This window comes from Pleurodeles waltl, chromosome 6 (genome assembly GCF_031143425.1).
Source record: "Pleurodeles waltl isolate 20211129_DDA chromosome 6, aPleWal1.hap1.20221129, whole genome shotgun sequence".
Lineage (NCBI taxonomy): Eukaryota > Metazoa > Chordata > Amphibia > Caudata > Salamandridae > Pleurodeles > Pleurodeles waltl.
In genome coordinates this window covers 226,727,599-226,747,542 of record NC_090445.1, presented here as the reverse complement: position 1 = coordinate 226,747,542, position 19,944 = coordinate 226,727,599, and the positions used below count along the sequence as shown (strand labels likewise).

At 41.6% G+C, this 19,944-nt stretch overlaps 1 protein-coding gene across 3 annotated transcripts in view; it reads left to right on the top strand.

The window, feature by feature from the left end:
- PLCD3 (phospholipase C delta 3) overlaps positions 1-19,944 on the top strand; it is a 452,490-nt gene that overhangs the window by 232,817 nt on the left and 199,729 nt on the right. For all 3 annotated transcript variants that reach the window (XM_069237951.1, XM_069237953.1, XM_069237952.1), the window contains one exon: positions 1,855-2,016. In XM_069237951.1, coding sequence (XP_069094052.1) covers positions 1,855-2,016 — 162 coding nt within the window. The remainder of the gene's footprint in view (positions 1-1,854; positions 2,017-19,944) is intronic.

Below are 19,944 nucleotides of genomic sequence, written 5' to 3'. Positions count from 1 at the left end.
TAGGTGGAGGCTAGATTGCAATAAAAGTCCTCAGATGTCCCTTTTTGTCACAAAACGAGACTGTGTATAGATACTGCCTTCCCAGCTATCCCCTCTGAAAGGACCTGGCTGTAGAACCAAGTAGTCTTCACCAAGAGGGAAGGACATATCATAAAACTCTGAAACATGCACACTTCTGCCCACATTTGTGGGCTTTGTGGCTCAAGGCAGCGTAGCAAGTCACTTTGCTGCGCTGCCCTACTTCACAGGGGAAGGGCAGGAATATGTCATATTTATCCAATACGGCACATTCATGCCCTTTCCCCCTGTGATGGTGCCCTTTTGGGCAAGTGACCGCCAGACTCGTAATGACCCCCATAATATTTCTTGAGAGTTGTAATTGAAAATGGCACTTCTCACCATTGTGAAAAAAAACTGTGTGATAGGTCCTGATCAGTAGTGGCCCAGACAGGGAATATGATTGCTACAGTTACAGCTAAATGAATATGAGGGGTAAATAGAGTGGCGACCCAGCTTGTTGTAAGCATTGTCTCGCCCCTTGATGGCCAGTTTGTTCTCCTTTTTACAATCTGGCAAGCTCACAGAGACTGTCTTGCTCAAATGCATGACCTGTTTATGGCATCACAGCCTTTCCAGTTTAGCAGTGCATAATTCAGATGGATAAAGTTCTACAGTTTCATGATTATTTTTGGAAGTTTTATTTTCCCTTGAATATAGTTGACACTTGCCTGTCTGTCCTTCTTTTGAACACCTTGAAGTGATTTGGTGCCTGGTTCATTCAGGCGTAAGTTAAATTGTCAGAACGTGTGGGAGATACATGGCCAACTCTTTGAATAACCATTAAGAGTCTGATTTAGCGTCTGGCAGGTGGGGTCTTAACTGCTTACAAAATTAGATAAAATTAACAGATTAATAAAGTACATATTAATAAGGAAGCAAAATGGAAACTCGAAAAATGTAAATCATTCAGTAAGTGGGAAGGAATTTGAAGTTAGAGGCAAAAATTATGTTGGTGTGCTTACATTTATTTGTAGAAGCAGTGCAAATGCATCAATCACAATTCAGTATGGACGATGGGTGGCCCCAGTTGAAATTAGAAAAACCTCAACCTTCCCATTAAAAGGAAAGTTTTTATTTTTTAGATTTAATCTAATATTAATAATATATAATATTTAATTATATATATATTTAATCTTTTGAGTATTTGTATATTAGTTTAAAAAGTGCTTGTTTCTGTATTTTTATGTATTGGTTTGAGGTTGGTTCAAATCATCAAAATGGTTTAAGCTGGTGTTCCCAGCCTCCAGTAATAACAAGGGTCCCTGGATTCCAATAATGATTCAGTGATGTCCACGGATTCCAGAAGTGATTAAGTGGGAGCCCACAGAAGTCAAAAGGTAAAAAACCACTGCTGTATGACAAATGTGACAGATATCCAAGGGACCTTACTACAAGTTTATTATATCCTATGGAACTTCTAAAATGGCAGATGGGAAATTCATCACATTGTGACAGAGAAAGCATCCACTAGCCTCTAATTCAGCCCATAAGTTGAAATGAGTGGGTTTCACTACATTTGCAGAGGAAATCATTGACAACTACTCTGGCACAGCAGAGTGAACAGCAATTGGTTTCAATGAAGATGATGTAAACTGAGTGTGGGCATAGTTTACAGAGCTGTATATTGCAGAGATGTATGTCTTTTACACTTAAAAAGTTGTTACAATTGTTTTATGTTCATAAACATGTTTACAGTAGATTGAGACTATAAATGCACAGTAATGTAACCATATATTTACGCCAGGGAATGTGAACTATGTTGTTGATTGTTGTTTTTCTTCTTTCTCCTCACAGGATTAACAGAGGATAAGGACATCAAGGCAATGCTGCACGGCTCCAAGTTGTGGAAGATCAAATCACACAGTTGGCGGAGGCAGCGGTTGTATCGACTGGAGAAGGATGGGATGACCATCTGGTATGAGAGTCCATCAAAGAGCGCACGCTCAAAGCAGATCTGTAAGTAACAGCTCTATGACAGGAATGTGTAGGAAATATTACATGATAGCCTTTTGTGACAGTCTCTTATGTAAGTGTCAGTTCAGGCAAGAACTAGTATCATGATTACCTCTAATACCCTAATGACAGGAAGCAAAATTATCCCCTAAGCATCATATGTTGATGTGCTCCTCAGATCTTGGCTGACCAATTCATGACTGCTAAACAATTCAATGAATCATTCTTGCTGTAAACTCCAAATACCACCATGCAAAGAACCAAAAACAGATTTTCTATCTGGTTTTTATGAGGGATGATTATGTTGGATGGATGGACGAACAATGGATTCCAAATATGAACTATTACCTCAATGTAATGAAAGACTAAACTGTTTTTGAGATCTGATATTTTGAAATTAATGACTTAAACAACTAATGTGTCCATGTATTTATGCATTACTAAGAGTATTTTTTCTTCAATAGTTCTTTATTTAAAAGATTGTGTCATAAACTAAAAGTTATAAGAGCTCAAATGCAAAAGTATACATGATACAGATCATGTATAGATGTTGTATGTAAGAATATAGGGTAATGCCGGAACATATTCATCAGAACAGTAAGAATTACAGACTAGGCTAAACATCCCACTTCTATATGGACATAGCTATGACCATCATTAAATTATATAACATCATAGCAAACATAGAAGAAAAAAACAATTGGAGATAACAGTTTACCTAGATTGTTAGGCAAAATATAAACACAGCTATCATATCTCTTAATGGGGGACCTTATTCACAACCGGGAGATAACCTGGAGAACTGGGGAATCCAGGGAGATGTCTTAAGCAAGAAGCAAAGAATTAGATGCTGTGTATGTCATCTTCTCTATCACTATAATGGGATAATGACAAAAGATTAACCAGAGTGGTTAAGATCCGTAAATACATCTAGTGTATGCCATAGTGTTTGTGATACTATAGGATTTCCCAGTAGAGCCTCTTGTGACTTAAGTGCGGTCCTTAGATAAGTGACCCATGTCCACTAAGTGTGGTAGGAAATAGGAATGAAGGATTCCATTCAGTGAGCAGTGCTAGATCAGATGTAGTTAGGATCTGTGTCAAGTAGGGAGACCATGAACCTAGGACTACTAATGGGAGGTTTAACATGATCAATAGTTAGAATATTTTTGATAGTTGGTCTGCATTTTGTTTCCAAGAATGGTTTAATTAGATCACACATAATAAACATCTAAAGAACATATGCCCCACTGTCCCAGGAGTGGATTTGCAGTTCTAAAAAGTATCCCTGCTGATTCGTTTACGTCCACAGTAATAAATGTATAGTGCAAAATGAGGGAATAATTTTATTTTGAAGAGATGTTTTGCACATAGTGTTCTAAACATCTGGTGAAAGGGGATTTAAGTTCCAAGGTGCAAATTGTTTCTACCATTTTTTTTCTGGATTGGGTTTTGAACGTGTAGATGTTGATCAATTTATATATTTTTGAGATGACATGGCTGTCTGAGGATCAGATTATGAGGTGAAAAGGTAACTATGGAAGTTCACATTGACCTACTTTAGATATTATTGATTTAATTTTCAGGAAGCCATAGATATTAATATAATTTAATAAAAAATGTGCTTGGAGTTCAGCAAATGATAGTGGGATGACAAGTCCTATTCCTTTACCTGCCCATATTGGTCTTGGTTTAGAGATAATTTCGGCTTTAATTTTGGGGTTATTTTAGAGTGAAATATATTGGGATTTAGATATGGGGTTAGATGTACCATTATCAAGCAGTCTCAGCGCTTTGACTGTGTCTCTAAACATTTCTCAATTCTGAGGGACTAGGCTGTGCAACATGATAAGGCAGGACGAGAGTTGAGCGCATAATGAGCTTTCAGTATGTAACCATCTGGTCATCAAATAGGGATAGGAAGCATTGATCTAATGAAATTTATAAGGGGAGTAACCATCATTTTTATATTTTTTATGTCTATCCTGCCCCACCATGATTCATGTTTAGGAGTCAAGAGGATAGGAGGTCCTTGACATTATCTGTTGGTTTAGATTCATTGTGTTTAACTGATTCAAGCAAGTCACTGTTACACCAGATTCCAAGATATTGAAAGAATTTAGGTTGCCATTTAAGTCAGAAAATTCCAAGATGAGTTGGCGAACAGTGGGGATTAAGAGGAAGGACCTCTGCCTTGTCTTTGTGTAGGGTGCCTCCAATGCGCAAGTAACGTAAATGTAGATAGGCCAAAAAAGTGAAGTCATTGCCTTTGGCATAATGTAGTCTCCAAAATCAGAGAGACCATGGGGCACTTTCCTTGCACCCCATAGCGTCCCCCTACCGCAACCATATGTGCACCGTATTTAAAGTACGTTGCACCATGGTGCAGGGTAGGGGGCAATAGCATCAGAATTTTTGACGCTACTGATGTACTGTTCAGGGTTAGCGCCAACATTTTGGTGCTAACCCTAAACAATACTTAGGGCCCCATTGTAACCAATGGTGTGCCTCCTTTTAACTGAGCAGGAGTTAATAATACTGGAAAAAATTATGCAAAGAAAGCTTTTTTGCCCCCCAAAACGGGGGGGCGCCCTCCTTGCATACATTATGCCTGGCATGGGCATAATATGGCACAGATTGGCACAATGCATCCATTGCGCCACTTTGTAAATATGGCACTGCTAATTTAGCATCATAGGGCCCTATTAGCACTAAAAAATGACGCTAATGTGGTGCTAGGAAGTGCTATGCCCTCTTAAATCAGGACCCATGTATTTTACATAGGTTTAACATTTGTTAATGTGCTTTCAGTGGTCTATATTTAAATGAGTAGTGGCGGTCTTGGACGGTATTATTAGAAGAGTGAAATCGCCACCAAACATTATGTGAGAATCAGTAGGAATGAATGCCAGTTTAATATTTTGAGAATGCTAAAAATGTGGATTATCACTATTTTGGCTGTATACATTTATTGTATATATATCCCTATCACCATTTTTGAGCCTGTTGATCAACCACCTGCCCTCTTCTTCATATCCTGCTGAAATAATGGATAGACCTGATGTTCTTGATAGTAGTGTGATTTTCACATTCTTTTTTTACAAGCATCAGAGCATGCAATAACCTTCACCAATCGTTTCCTAATGGATAGTGTTTCCCTATAACTAATATTGATTTCCTGTAGTAAGACAATATCGCCTTTCAGGTTATTACAATAGTCTGATATTTCCTTTTTTTTTTTAACCGGGTGATTCAACCCCTTTGTGCTATACGATATTATTTTAAGACACAACATTACAACCTTTTATAAAATATAGATGATAGCTTGGTGCAATAGGCCACATATATGACAATTAATAAATAATACATGAGCATGTATGATACGTAATCCCACTGGAATGAACTGGCGTGTCAACATGCCTTGATTTTGATGATAGTTCATGGTTAGCATAGGGGGATCAGAAGTAGTCCCAAAGCACATTGCAGCCCCACCCCCTTCCCACCAGGGGAAGTCTTTTAGAGATGAGGTAAGAAAAGGGAGAACTGTGTAAGGTCACAGTAAATGGCCTAAGTCCCCAGTGGGTCCCCCAGAGTGTAAACAAGGTAACTGGTGTATGGTGGGAGAGTAGGAAATATGAGTCAGTCAACTCATACTGTACCAGTGTTTGAAGTATAAAGAATAGTTGAACATTGCAAAAACAAATCTAACAGTTAGGAGCACATTAATGTAGTAGTCTACTTATGGGATATAAAATTCATATAGACATAGTTATTTCATTTCTGTGTTGTGAGATATATAAAGGGCCACCGTGGCATAACCATATTATCTGAAAACAAAGATTAACAGTTAGTTGTCATATTACTCAACTTGGTTTCAAAAGTTCATACCTCATCCGGGTGTCTTGGTCGGTGAAATCCCCTTCCATATTGGATTCAGATTTATTGTCCTAGAAAGTAGCAAGATGAACAGGTTCCAAAAAGATATTGATCTGTTCTGTAAATATAATTTTACATTTCAAAGTACCAGTGAAAGAGTGTTGAATGGTCATCTCCGGGAGTCTATTCCAAAGGGCCAAAAAACCTCTCCTTTTGTTAACCGTGAACCTGGTGAAATACTGGGATATTTAAATTGTATGGCTTTGCCACAATACATATATGACTTTCCTCATATGGGCCAGAATACTGTTGGTATGCTGATGATACAGAGGTTTAAAGATCAGTGGATTTCGGGCTGATACATTTTTGGGTTTGTATGTAATAACCATGTGTGCCCTTTTCAATTTCAAAGTCCTTTGCAAGTCTAATTTGCAGCATGTCCTGGATCCACGACACTAAAAAGTCAATCAGTGATGGTGCCATACCTTCTGGTATGCCAAAGATTCTAAGATTACTTCTTCTATTGCGATTTTCTAACTCAGACGTCTCACTTTAAGTCCAATCAGAGATTTCTCAAAGGCTTGGATTGGTTTAGAGCATGTGTTGTTGTGATCCTCTTTGGCACCAATCCTGATCTTTGCATTCGAAATTCTTATAGTTAGATCTTCAAGGTATTTACGGATTTCCACCACTTCCACTTGGAGTAGATCAGTGTTAATTTACGAGCTCTGGGCAATATCGTGGACTATGTTGAGTTTCTTCAGAATAGGCTCAAGCATAGAAGGAGAGTTGGGCTTATCCGTCACTGGAGATTCAGGAATCAGAGGTTCCTGTTTTGATTGTTTGAATTTTGCCTTGGTTTCTTTATCCTTGGCCCCATTATATTTGGGATTCACCATAGTGGAAGGAAGATGGTATGTGACAGGATTGTGCACTCTTTAAGTAAGATTTCCAACAATTGGATGAGCATAGTCGGAGCAGCCCTCCTATTGGTCCAGATGAAGTAAGATATATGAGGATGGGTATTTTGGCAGTATCAGTGAGTTACTACTGCTGTTGATTCGGGGGAGGTTGCAGATCTCTCAGATTAATCCTGGCGCTACCCTGGGTTCAACACCTCTGATAGAATAGCTGTTGTTGCAAGAAGAAGCAAGAGAGGTGGGACAGAGGAGCACCACATCACACATGTAACGAGCAGAGTCAGTTGGTAAATATCAAAACACCAATACTTTCTGTACTTGCAGGCATGAGCCTTAGCTCTGTGAGATGATAATCGTCAAGTGGCCATGATCCTTTTGTATAATGGTGCCCAGGAAGCACTGAATGATGCTGCACAGGTACAAACACAGAGAAGGGCTGGGGCTGATCAGGGACCAATAGGTGCTCTGGTACCAGTTCAGGGAGCATATGGAGCAGCCGAAGCAGGTGCCACAATCTTGCGCTGTGCGCCTCCAGCCGTTAAGAAGCTGTGTTGTGCCCAGGCTTGTAATTAGCCTTTGAGGTGTCAGGCAAGAGGCCACAGGATTCTGAGCGTCTCCCAACTCACATACTCCCCGCTTAAGCTTTTCATATTCAATGGCAACGGAGAAATACCGGAGCTATTTGGGAGCCTAAAAAGGAGCCGCAAATTTGGCTGCAATCCACAGGCCACCCCCCATGACTAAGAGTATTTTTATAAGTAAATAGAATTTTGTATTTTCTCTTGTGTACGTTTTTCTTTGGAGGTTTGTAATAAGTTCATATGTTTGATAATATTCTTTTAGAGAACGTATTGAGAATTTTAAGAGCACGTTGTTAATTGGAAATGCTCCTCTTATAATAATATTTTTAGGTAATTTACACACAAAGAGCCATAATCTCCCATGCCCAAAATCCTCTAAGATATGTTGCAGCAAACAGAACATCTCCGTCTCCAGCTTTCCATCTTGTCCCACATATTAGAGACTTGGGCTGGGAGCGACTGTACAACTTAACAAAAGCATATGTTTAAAAAAGCTTCTAGATTTAGGCAGAGTCCAAACATATCTTTTTAAAGATGCACAGGAATCCCTTGCTACGGTCTCTTACATTTACATGTAGTGCCAAGAACAACTGGGGCTGGTTCATCACAGCACGAACAAGGAAGAAAGCGAAGATCCAGGGGGTCTGGCATTCACTATGGTTTCACCCGGAGGTTTTGTAATCATGCTGAAAAATATCAGCAAGGAGATGCATCAAATCTTCCTGTTGCTAAAAGGTCATATAGAAGTAAGGATGCACATGAAGGGACTGCCTTCAAAAGTGGACATCATGGGTCGAGTCCCCGCAATGCCTGCCTGCGTGATCTAGGTCAATCCACTTTTCTGCCTCGTTTTTCTGCTGGTTGGTTGCTAGTGTTTGGAAATCTCCTGTATGTGGCTGTTTGAAATACTCGCATAGACAATTGCATGAACTTGATTTGCGAAATACCATCAGATGTAACAAATCTCACAGACCCTGAGCTCGCCCAATGTAACCTAAACCAACGAGTCCGTTAGCAAGCAGGTGTAACTATGTCCGATATCTGTAATATCTCTCATCGCCTACAAGCAATCCCGTTTTAAAGTGTGCGCAGTACAAGTGCAATACAGATAAATATCTCAGGGCAAGCAATAACAGGAGAGGAAGCAGAAACTCAATCTGTGTGACATGCCAGACTGCCAATAGTTGACAGATCGCAGAGATTACTTACCAGAATAGAAACCCAATACACAGGACATACTCATAGAAGGCAACTCCTACAGTGAACAGGAAAACAAACTGAGAAAATGAATGGTTAACCCCAACCTCGTGTACAAGGAAAATGAAAGTCGTTTATGTAACAATGAAGAACAGAAGAGAAAGAGAATCTGTCACTTTTCCAACTAAATCGAGTAATTATGCATTCAATACAAATGACAGTTTCTGGTGAAAAACAACTGACGATGCAGAAAAAGCTTTTTCAAACTGAACTTGATGCACCTTCACGCTAAAGGGAAGGACACAAAATCACTCACCTGAAAAGGAGGTACTAATATCCGTAAGTTCATCCTCTGATGAAGAGCATTGCAAAAGACTGTGAAGAAATTGAAGTAAGGCAGGAAGGCAGTAATCACCTTACCCCGAGTAGAGCATCAAGTGTAATTGTTGGTGAAAATTACATTTTTTACATAAAACGCAGGGTTGGATTTGGGAACCCTGGCAAAAATGCTTACATCAGCCCCATGTGAGACAGTTTCAAGGTTGACGGAGGTGGAGACATAAGCAAAGGTTCTTAAAATAACCAATTTTGCTGGGGAAAGTGCACAATAAGAGCGTTATTTAAAAGTGGTGGTAACTGGACATTGGACTAAGATCGGCAGATGTTCCAACTGAAGAAGTTCAGCCCCCCTGATTCATTCAGAGGTTGGGGGAGCACAGTTGTCTGATGGCAGAGCCTCAGCTGGATCCTTTGTTGTGAAAGTCATTGTATGTACCTGACGCTGGAAGGGATGGCATTTGATGGGCTACCATAGGACAAGGCCTCTGGCACTGTACTCTGCACGCGACCACCTCTTACAGCTTGGCGGTCTCAAACAGAAAAGAGTCCTTATAGTTGCCCAAGCATTTGAGAAAGAACTCCCAGCACATGGGCACATTGATTATCCGAAGGTAAACCAGTGTTCTTTGGCGGGGGGATGGGCGGCAGGGAAGTGGTGTCCGTTTCTAGATAGATGACATTGATTGTGCCTTTTCCGCAGGTGGGTCCCTCTTTGAGGGTCTATTTTAACAAATTACACAAATGCAGATCTCCCACAATTGTATTTTTTTCCCATAGGCAGCTTGCACTGTGGAGGCGAGACTCAGGAAAAAAGCTGCCTAGTGAACAGCCATTTGGAGATGTGGCCTAACAGACAGAGCTGCTAAATTTGAAACTGGGTTTGAGTTGCAGTGTCTGCTCAATATCCTGAGATTCTGGGCAAATCACTTAGGCCCTGATTACTAGTATGGAGGTGGGACGAGCCGACCGCCAAACTCACAGGGATGAGACTACCGTCAGCCCAGTGTCCTCACCCCTGTCATAGTGCAATGTTCCCACCGGTCAGCCTGGTGAGATGTTCCCACCGAGCTGACCGGCCGGAACATCATATTACTACGCTGGTCAGCCCGGTGGGAACAGTGCTACAGTATTGGTCTAGGCTCCCTTAAGGGACCTGAGGCCAGTACCGTAGCATTACAGTACCCTCGGAATGCGCACTGTCTCCCGTAAGGGAGCTGAGGCCAGTATCACAGCGCATTCCGAGGGTGCTGCACAGGGGTCCACCCGTGGCCCCCAGCACTTTCTTTCCACCAGCCTTTTCATTGTGGGTAAAAACCGCCATGAAAAGGCTGGCGGAAAGGGGACTCATGATCAGGGTAGTGGCACTGAACTCAACTCTGCCGTGGCTGACCACAAGTCTAACCGCCGTCAGCTTGTTGGGAACCATATTCCTGGTGGGGACGGCGGCCCCCTGTCGGTGCAACCACCAGGGTCGTCATGTGGCGGTTAGACCAACCTGAAATGCAGCGATCCTACCCGCCACTGCGAGGCTGGTGGTCACAAGAGGCCCTTAATCTCCCTGTGCATAAGAAAATAATCAAAACAAGCATTTGCAATGTGTTAGAGCTATTGGCATTATAAATTCTGAACTGGACTTTTCTTGCCACATAAATTGGTCAACCCTGCCTCATAATTTAATCTTTTCCTGCCACGTTTTGATGGTCACTGGTGGCTACTGACATCAGAAATCACAAGTCCTTGAGGAGAGAAGAGGTAAGATATTTGACCGCTGATGATGACCTCAACCCAGTGCTTAATTTGGGCTTGTTGTTTCCGGTGCTGAGCACCGCACTTGTTTTTGAGGGCCGGGGCTTATTCTTCTGCCTGAGCCATTTGCTGCGAGCGCAAGGCTCTTAAGTGAAAGACGGAGGAAGAGAAAAACAAAAAAGCGTCACAAAGGGAGAAAGTAGAAAGCTGCAAGAGTGAGCCGAAGGGCAGGGAGTGGCTTTATATGGATTGAAGAGGCCCGAGATGGCTTCAGGATTAAGCCGACTCAGTATTCCGTGTTCTCACATTTAATTGCGACAGCCGCATGTTTAAGAGGAGGGCTTTGGGCACGGGCACGTTTTTATTTACAAATTAAGCACTGCCTCACCACAAATAGTAATGAGTGCTGGTGTTTGGAGCGAATGTGTCATCATTGTTTAAATGAAGGAAACACATTTACGCAACATCAGAAGGACAAAAGGGCGCGCTGGATCCTCGGGCATTCGAACTGGTGACCTGCAGGTTGCACAATCCTCTCTGCAGTACCCACTCCACCCACTGATTTATTGCAGTCTCTACTTTAAACAAAACTGTGTTTCGCGAGGAAAGAAGTCAAACCAGCCAGACTGGCTTAAAACCTGAAAGTTCAAGAGAGCTGTGAATTTACGACGTCAGTCATGTGTTCCACCCTCTTTCAGGCACTCCTTTTAGAATAGAACAATATTCAGACTTATAACTCGGATGTTGTATAATAAAATGTGGATACCCACAGATTTTCTTGTACCTTAGTTCTGAGGTAAGATTCCTCGACAGTGGGATGGGCGTGGGGTCTGTGGTACTATTTTAGGTTAATTATTATTACAGCAACATAATCTCTGTTGATGTTTCTCCTCAGAGGATTGTACCGGCTCCTACGCCAGAGTAGATGCAAAACATGCAGGGCAAACGTTGCCTGCTGTGTTAAGTGCTACCATTTTGATGAAAAGCAGCCATTGATTTATATGACGCTTTGCATTTGCAAACGCACCAGACATCATTTTCAAAGGTTTGCGTGTGCGCCAGAGTGTTAGGAGCCAGGGCCATCTTAAAGATTTGGGGGCCCCTGGACCAAACTTATTTAAGGGGCGGGGGCTGCTCGCAACAGCTTTGCATCTATGATAATTTCAGCTGTTTTAGGCCCTCTCTGGTTAGGTGACTGATAGGCACACACATCCAAATTCGAAACGTGGTACATCTAATATTCAGGGTTAGCGATGTGTGTTTCTAGATTGTAACACCGCAGAAGTTCACTAATATAATTGCAAATAATCTCTGCAACCTCTTCTCATCTCTCATATGTGAGGGCCTGTTTTGATCAAAAAGAAACTTTTTTTTATGGATGTTGCATGAAACATAACCACAAAATGTCTCTGTAAAATGGCTGTAATAGACTCATGCATCACCCACATTAAAAATAAATTAAAGAATAACCGTATTTAAGAATTATTCAAGTTCATCAGAGCAGGGCTGTCTGCAGAAGAGATGGATCTATCAGGGGGGCCCTCTGAAAGGTTGGACCCCTGGGCCTGAACCCGCATAAAAAGTCTCTGCTGGGAGCTCAAAAAGCCACCTCTTTTCACAGAATCTGAATTTGTGGAATGGTATGATTTTAAATTGCACGTAAGGTAGTGGTAAGTCAGTGAGTATTGCAGATTTTCCACTGTAGCGAATTTAGGGTTGGAGTAGGAAAACCAGCATTGTGGTGGATGGGTGAGGATGCAAAGTAGAAGAAAGTATGGATCAAAGAAATAAGATCGCATCAGTCCTGTTTCACAGTCCTATCCAATAATTACATTCTTTACTTTTGTCACTGTGTTGGGAAGATAACAAACAGCATTAAATGTGGCTGCTTATTAAGGTACACTTTTCCAGTTCAATGACTTGAGGAGTCATTTAGGGCTTAGCGGGTTGCACACTGTTCTGCCAGAGCAACAGAGGCATGTACTCCGCTGCCCTAGTGGTCTTCAGACCACCATATTTAGAGGTTACCACTCGCCTAATGGAGCTTTCTTTGTCTTCAGACAGCAGCTGCCTCAGCAGCTCCACTGACGGCACTGTAATATTATTTTCATGCGGCCGCTCAGTAAACATTTTCATTTTCCTAATACAAACACCCAAAGACTGAGTTTGTTTTTTAAACACAAAAAATTAATGGCACTGACAAGCTGGAAGATCTCTTCCAGGGTATGGGAGTCATTTTTAGGGTTGTGCCTGTGGGTGCATGCAAGACGCTGTTGTGTTCAGTAAAGGGCTTAGAGTCTGCCTGTCACTCACCATTTGTTAATTTGCTTGGCACTCTTCTTTACCGCCTCGTAATTTGTCAAGGCATGTCTAGCATCATTTCCGTTCCTCTGTGTGGAGCAGGGATCAAGCACTAATTGATTTCAACTTAATTAGTGCCGGTCCGCTGCTCCCGATGTGATTGAGGTATTATTTTGTTCTAACTTCCAGTGCCCAGCAAAAAGAAGGCTTCTGACTGGCAAAAACGTGCTCAGCAGGACAAACAAAATTGCAAAGTTTTATTTTGTAAAGCTAACTTTATTTTATTTTGCTGAGTCACCTTTTCTCAGTTTCCACTCACATGTTTTTTTGTTTTTGCTCTTGGGCGCTGTTGTCAAAAGATGACAATTAACTTGTTTGAAATATGCGAGACCTACTGCATTGCAAATGCTTGTTATGTCTTGCCTGAGTCAGGACATGCACTGTTGCTTGCAAGACATTTAATATACTTATAGGGTAAGGAAGCTTAGAGCCTGCTAATTGAATACAGTTAGTCAGCTTTGTTGTCACTTTCATTTGTTTACTCTTCTTACGTTGTTGACGCGTGCAGCGTTCATTTCAACTCCTTGTGGTTGTGCCTTTCCTGGGGTATGGCCCAAGTACTCGTGTCCTTTCCCTAGTCCTTTGATTGGCTGTTACTTTTTCGTTTTTGCTAAGCACACAATTAGAGTGCATGTCTTTTTCAGCAGTCTCCCTCATGTACTCGTCCTCCCTGCTTCACACTCCGTTACTGACAAACGGATGTACTCTGTACATTTACTACACTTAATTTCATTGATTCACACAAACTACAAACCAAGTTGATTCTTTGACCTTTGAATTAGAAATGTTGTTCCATGAATTCTGCTCTTTTTATCCTCTTCTGTAGGAAGAAATGTTGAACCATGATTGCCAGAATTTCAGATGCTGCTTTTCAAGAGATTTCTGCAGAAGGTGCCTAACCTACCGAGCTATCTTGTTAGTTGTAATTTAAAAAAAAGAAGCAGACTCGCCATGGTGGCTGGAGTTCCCTGTCAAGGGAGATTTTATTTATTGCTGGAAGCTGTCTCTCAGGACTGGCTGCTGCCAGATAAAGTAGAACAGAATCCTCGGCCAAGTGGCTTAATGGTTATCTGTAGCCTCACCACCCACAGGCACCAGATATAAATGAGAACATGTGTTGCCTTACCCTCCTGCCAAGTCTCAGTCCGTATTTATGTCAATCCCATGTTTATCTTCTTCGGGATCTTGGAAATTATGTTTAGAGCATTCAGGATATCTTTGAGACTCTTTATTCACAGTGTAGCAAGAGTGAGGTGCAGGAGTCTCACAAAGCTGCAGCTGAGCAGTGTGGCTGGTTCAGACACAAACACTTGGCCACTTTATCAGATTTCAATCACTGTCCATTTTCCTTGAATTGCCTCTCAGGAGTAGCGGGGTTGCGCCCTACAAAGATCCACTTCGTGCTGGGCGTGACTCGGGGTTTCATGTTTTGAAACTATGCAAGCAGTATGACATTAGTGGATGCCTGTGTCGATGAGCGTGGTACTCTCCAGTACCTCATGGTTGCCCTCTTACTGTAAGCCTTGCTATGGAGGGAACACAGACCTCTGCGGGCTCATCTTCACTTTCGCTCTGGGTGGTTGGCATCACTTTCCTTTCCCTGAGAACATGCTTCAGCATGCTCCATTTACCACCTTTAGTGGTCTGTGCTGCACTATGCACATCTTGGTGCAGTGGTAGAGCTTTCTGCACAGCATGTATTTCTGCACCTTAACCAGCAGGTCACCATCATTAGTGAGCAACCATGTACAGTGGACAAGGGTTCTCCGTCTTCAGACTTTGGCTCATTATGGTTTTCTGGCGTGCCACATGCAGTGAGCCTGCCAATCATGTTGCATAGTTTCATTCCAACCAACACTCTTACAGTGGCCTTCTTCAGGTGCATCACACTGGCATGGGACGGTTAATAATACAGTTGAACATCAATTTCAAGGATATGGACAGTGATATCGCGTCCCTTTCTAGATAATTTAATTAGTCTGGGACTCGTTTTAGGCCAATTAATCTTTTGACCCTGATTGAAGACACCTTAGAACGAGGCAATTAGTCAACATGCCAATCAATAGATCAATGACATCAACAACATTCACAATAGCAAATCGATTCAGCTCAGAGAGTGACATTGGGAAGAATCGAAAACCACCATGACCTTTCAGTCACGAATAACCACACCAGATTTAGTAAGATTTGTGATATTTATTCCCTATTGATTACACTTCTACGAGTAAGTTTATTAGTCTTGATACCAAAAAACACATCAGCAATGTCACAATGTGGCAACTTGAATAAGACTTCATCAAGGCAAAGATCATAAACATTAGAACAAAACACGACGCCAACATGGATTAATTTTAGCAGAGTATCATTAGCGCATTATTCAACAAAGCATAGATTCAGGCATTTGTCTATTTGCGTCCGTTCAGTGAACTCCTCAACTAACCTCGAATTAGCATTAGCATGTTGGGCTTCATGCAAAACAATTTAGCAACACAAATTTAGAAAACATCTAACTATGGTCTCCATCAAAAGATAGCAGTTGGTACCTAGAAGAAAAGGCAAACAGACAATTACAATTTCATCATTATATAATTACCCACCGCAGTGGGTCAGCATACAGAGTCAGTCTTCGTTCTCAGGACATCAGTTGATTCACCATCGGCCAGGAAACACAGCAAAGTTCAGTAAGGCAGGTTATAAGGGACACTTCCCTCATAGGGAGGAAAAGTACGAATCAGGCAGGACAAAGTCAGAGTGACAAAGTGGCTGGGTGATAGCAAAAAGGCACGTAATGGCTGATTTCTCCTTGTGTCAAAGGATTGTATCGATCTTGTCGTACAGTCCCCTAATTTCCAATTGGGCAAAATTTGGCGCCTCCGTATATCCATCCAATTATTAACCTGTCACCTCATTCAGATTGTCACTTTAATACAGTTCTCAAGTAGTTCATTGGCTCCTGTAATTGACGTCTCCAACGGGTAGAATGTCAGGTACAATTTCATGTTTGCGCGGTCCTCTCACAGTCTCAGTCAGTAGTTCCATTGTCTATACCAGTTCGGGCGACCTTGTACCTGTTGCAAGTTTTCACTGTTGCATTCTGCAAGAATGTCTCCTTGAGCAATCTGAGTCTCATGAGAAAGAATTTACTACGGTTACACACGTCTTCTAACTTCTGGAAAAGTACGGCTACATGTCCTTCAGCAAGTCAGCACATTGCACGTTCGAAAAACACATTTAGTATGAAACCGAGCAGCTAGGTCCGACTTATGCTAACTAAGGCCTAGTGATTAATTAGCAAAACCTTAACATATAACTCTTAATACTAATACAAAATCACACATTAGTACAGTAATATTTCATTAGTAGTCAGTTTTGTTTATCATCGTATACATTGGTGGCCACTCCCCGTGGGCACATTTCACACGCACGTTTAGTAAAAGAACATTAACACATTTTCTATGCGGCATCATTATGCATTAATTCGCAAACATTTCATGTTAATTTTGATTATAAAAACTACACTCCAACAATCCCTCCTCTGATGACACTTGTCATCACACAAATCAATCCTTTAACATTTCTTTCATTTGTTCATTTCCTTCATCTCAATTTTTTTCCTTTCGTTTTGCCTTTTCATATTTTGCTCTGAACATTTTCTCCCTTTTCTTGTCTTCCCTCTTCTCTTTATGTTTTACCCAATTTGTTTTAACTCTTTTACTGCATTTACTCAATATCCATAGTCCGAATAAGCAAGCCAAAATAATTACTATTCCCTGTATTAATTTTCCTAAAAACCCATGCCAAAGACCACTAAACCAACTTCCTACACGCACAAATCCCTTTCCAACTTTTTCCCAGACTCCTGGTTCTTTCAGTTCCTTCAAATCTGCACTATCTCTTGTTAGGTTAGTAAGCATACTTCTAATCTCATTACTATTGTCTGGAATATAAGCACAACTGTGGCGCTCATTAAGCATCTTACAGACTCCGCCACTTTTCGCTAAAAGGATGTCTAAAGCAAGCCTGTTTTGAAGAGTCATAGCCCTCTCCGCAGCAAGTTCAGTATCCATCAGGAGTATAGCCCCTGTGAAGTTTGTCAGCATGTTATCCACAATAGTAGACAACTTTTGAATCTTTACAGAGTTCAAAATAACTCCCACTGAATGAATTATTGCTCAAAATATGTCTCCCACTACACCAACAGCAGTTTCTCTCTTTTGTCTAGCACGAAAGAATTCTGTCACTTTTGGAAATTTCTTTAAATCATCTAGTTGATAGATCTTTGGAAAAACTATTCCCAAATAACATGTCCCATACCATCCCTTAGGAAGACGGTAATAAGCACTAAGGGCCAGATGTAGGAAGCCTTTTGCGCCTCGCAAACGGCGAAAAACGCAGTTAGCGAGGCGCAAAAGGCCTTACGCGATGCAGAGTCACATTTTGCGAGTCGGTACCGACTCGCAAAATGTGATTCCGACTCGCAAATAGGAAGGGGTGTTCCCTTCCTATTTGCGACCGCATCACGATGTTGAGTTGCTTTGTGACCGCGAAAGCAGTTACCATCCACTTGAAGTGGATGGTAACTCATTCGCAAAAGGGAAGGGGTCCCCATGGGGGAAATTGCAAGTCACAATATGAAACCTACCTACATCTGGCCTTAAGTCCACAAATATAATAGACCCCTGGGATCGCTTGACCTATTCCATTTAGCATGAATGTCCACTTATTCTGAAACAAAAGCACATGCTTGCACTCACTCGTTCCCACAAACACATTGGTCACGTAATGCAAAGCCTTCCTACATGTTTGGCATCTAAAGCTAATTTCCCTTGTTCCCTAACTCCATTATTGCTATTACTAAGGAATGTTCGTTGCTGCAAACCCTTTTCTAATTTTCCCTTTAAAACCCTCCTCCTGTCTTCAGTGTGATCTAGAAAGCTCTTTTCTACAGATGTAAGCAAGCATGTCAAATTATTGCGGTGCGCATATGATGTACTAATTGTCATTCTAGGCTCGAAGAACCCCTTAACAAGCTTTATGGCATAGTATTTAGCTACACTATTCAAATCTTCTATGATAGGCACATAAGAAAACACTAAATCATAATTCGAATAAAAATATTGGACTTCTTCTTGATTATAAAAACGCGTTAGTAGCAGACTACAACTAATCCCGTACGTTAATGGCAAGCTGTGATAGGTAACTCCCTCTTGGACTGAAAGAGGAATTTATGTACACACATAACAAGCCTTTGCATCCATAGTGTCAACATACTCACTCAGCAAGCGATAGAAAACGTTAGTAGACAGCTCCCCCTTTGCATTATTCTCGCCATGCAAATACTTTGCATCCTGCTCAAACCTCTCCCACGGTGTTAGTGTAGCAGTTTCAGAAACTGTAGCATTGTTAGCTTCATTCTCATCAACCAAACACATTTCCACAAATATAGCTATAATGAATATCACACATACAACAGCCAAAGCAACACCCAAATATTTACAACGCTTATTTCCCTCAACGTCATCTCCTGACCTAGGCATGATCTGTAAAGAATCAGAAAGTAAAGTGCTATAAATGTAAACAACTAAAGTGAGGATGGTTAGTAAGTCTCCTTTCCTTCGCAAAGCTAAGTAAAGTCTTTCTTCAGCGAGTATTTACAGCTTTCTCATTCACTCCAGGGTGTTTGTCAAATCAAGTTAGCAGCTTTTCACAATCGGTTTTTAAAAGTCAATTCAGGTTAACAATGTCACATCCAGTAGTTTTCATTAGTCTCTTTTCTCAGGTTTCCCTCTATTCAATCTCAGCTTAACACAGTCTCTTTATTTGTGGGCAACTTCAAGTACCATAATATTGACCTGGAAATTCACGATCAACTCAGAATGCTAAAAACTCCTGTTGCCATTCAGCTGACGTTGCGTAAGCCCATTCAGGACCTGCGTATCTTCTGTTTGCTATTCTCTTTCTTTTCAATTTGCCGTCACCCTGCAATTCTCCTTCACTCAGATCTTCCTTCCTTGTGGTATCGACCTCTTCCTCTATTGTTTCATTGATGACCACTTTCCCTTTTTCAGCCTGTGACTCTGGCCACTTATCTCCCTTCAGTATCTTTTTACTGTTTTGTTTTTCAGGTTGCTGTTCGCTGCCCTCCTCTTGTGCTATGGTGCTTTCTCTTGCTGGCTCTGCAAGTGGCTCAGAAGGAGTCTGAACACTTCGACTTCCTTCCGCCTCAACTCCTTCGCCCTCTGGGTCTGTCAGGGGTTCAACTTCAAACCTGTATCCGTCTGCTTCTGGGAGAACCTCTCTTTGGGTCGGTCCTACTCTTGAGATAGGCTCACCGTCACCCTTCTGGGTCTTGTTTGCTGTTTGAGTAACCAAGCGGTCCTCAAGGGCTCTCCTTCAGTCTCAGTTCCCCTTTGATTACTCTCCGGCACTGAGACTTCCTTTTCTGGAGCTATTATTTTCGACAGCTCAAGTTCCTCATCAGTTGGACACGTCACCTTCTTTGTGTGACTGGCATGGATCCCGTTTGGAATTCCCGCACATTTCACAGCAGTAGTAGTTGTTAGTATCACTTGATACGGCCCCTTCCAACGTGGCTCCAAACACGACTTCCTCACGTGTTTCTTGACAACAACCCAGTCACCGGCTTTCAGATGGTGACCTGGATCATTTATCGGTGGCAATGTGGTGGCTTCCACCTGGTGAGAGAAAGAGCGGACCACGTCAGCCAGACCCTTGCAGTAGTCCAACACCATATCATCCATGATATTCACAAGAACATTCGCAGGCACTGCGGGCAGTCTCCTAGCTCGACCCATAAGAATTTCATAAGGAGACAGTCCTGTTTTCTTGTTGGGTGTATTTCTCATCGACATCAGCACTAAGGGCATGCATCTGGCCATTTCAAATTCGTA